The following is a 1,180-nucleotide window of genomic DNA, read 5'->3' on the forward strand; positions in this document are numbered from 1 at the left end:
ATAAAACCATATACTTACAATTATAACCTTCTGATCTTTTACATTATATGGTTTCCTTTCTTATTTAGGCGTAAAAAAGGAACAAAAACCCACCACCGTTATTTTCACCGCCATTCCTCCGTGTCACAAGGAGAACAGCCCTCCTGCGCTATATCGGTGATCTGAACTCCCGTATCGTACACCTCGCCGGACCGCCACTCAGCCGGCAACACCTCCTGTTGGGCCCACACCCACTTGCCGTCGTACCCACCCGTCACCACGAACCGGAACTGAAGCGGGCCGCCCGGTGCTTGCCTGGTGGTCCAGACCGGGCCGTTGAGCCGGGTCATGAACTGCCATGCTGGCGAACCGAACCGCGCCACGTCGACTGCCACGACGTCAGTTTGTCCACCTTGGTAGATAAGTTTGACCGTTAATAAACTGGGCCTCCGGCTGCTCTCCTCCACTCTTATGGATAGGTTCTTGTTTGAATAGTCGCACGGAATCCTGCAATTGTCCGCATAAATCTAGTATGGGTCAATAAATTTGAATCCGCTTCATTTAAATGACTGGTCTATTCGTTTGACTAGTTTATATTAGGTTGAAATTTTATATAGGATTGAAAATTAATGCTTCCTACGCTCGTAACAACTACATAAATTTAATAAAGCTGGGACCTATTTCTCTAACATTTAAAATATAAGAGAAATTTAATATAAAATAAAATTATAGGCCGAAAGAGTATTTTTCCTCGATATAATAATTAATTAATTGTTTAAAAAAAATGTATTGATTTGAAGGAAAAATATAATAAAATATATTTAATCATATATATACATATATATACACAGTGAATTTAGCATAATGAATGAAAAAATAATTAGAATTTATATTGCGTTTAATAGAAAATAAATCCAATAATCTCAAAACTTATTCTGAACAAAACTCGATCATAATATCCCAAACTTTCAGTTCATCGGAAGAAAACTGAACAGAGCATGAAAATAACCTGAAGAATTGATTACCTTTTGTATTCTGCATCGACTATCCCAACTGTCTGCAGTCCGGCGAACATCCCCGGCCGCGCCATAGCAGCGAAGGCCCGAGCACTGAGCCTGAAATCAGTTCTATTGCTCTTATCAAGGTCGGTCACCACAACCTTCACTCCTGCTCCATTACAGAGCTCTGTATTCCTGCACCG

The 1,180-nt window shown here is 40.8% G+C and overlaps 1 protein-coding gene across 1 annotated transcript; it reads right to left on the reverse strand.

The window, feature by feature from the left end:
• Positions 1-6: 6 nt before the first annotated feature.
• On the reverse strand, positions 7-1,177 carry LOC110020403 (expansin-like A1; the record flags this gene model as incomplete). Its single annotated transcript, XM_020718490.1, has 2 exons — positions 7-486; positions 1,005-1,177. Coding segments are annotated over 2 exons (555 nt in total), but the record flags the coding sequence as incomplete, so codon positions are not given.
• Positions 1,178-1,180: the final 3 nt, after the last annotated feature.

Source organism: Phalaenopsis equestris, unplaced genomic scaffold (assembly GCF_001263595.1).
Source record: "Phalaenopsis equestris unplaced genomic scaffold, ASM126359v1 Scaffold000096, whole genome shotgun sequence".
Lineage (NCBI taxonomy): Eukaryota > Viridiplantae > Streptophyta > Magnoliopsida > Asparagales > Orchidaceae > Phalaenopsis > Phalaenopsis equestris.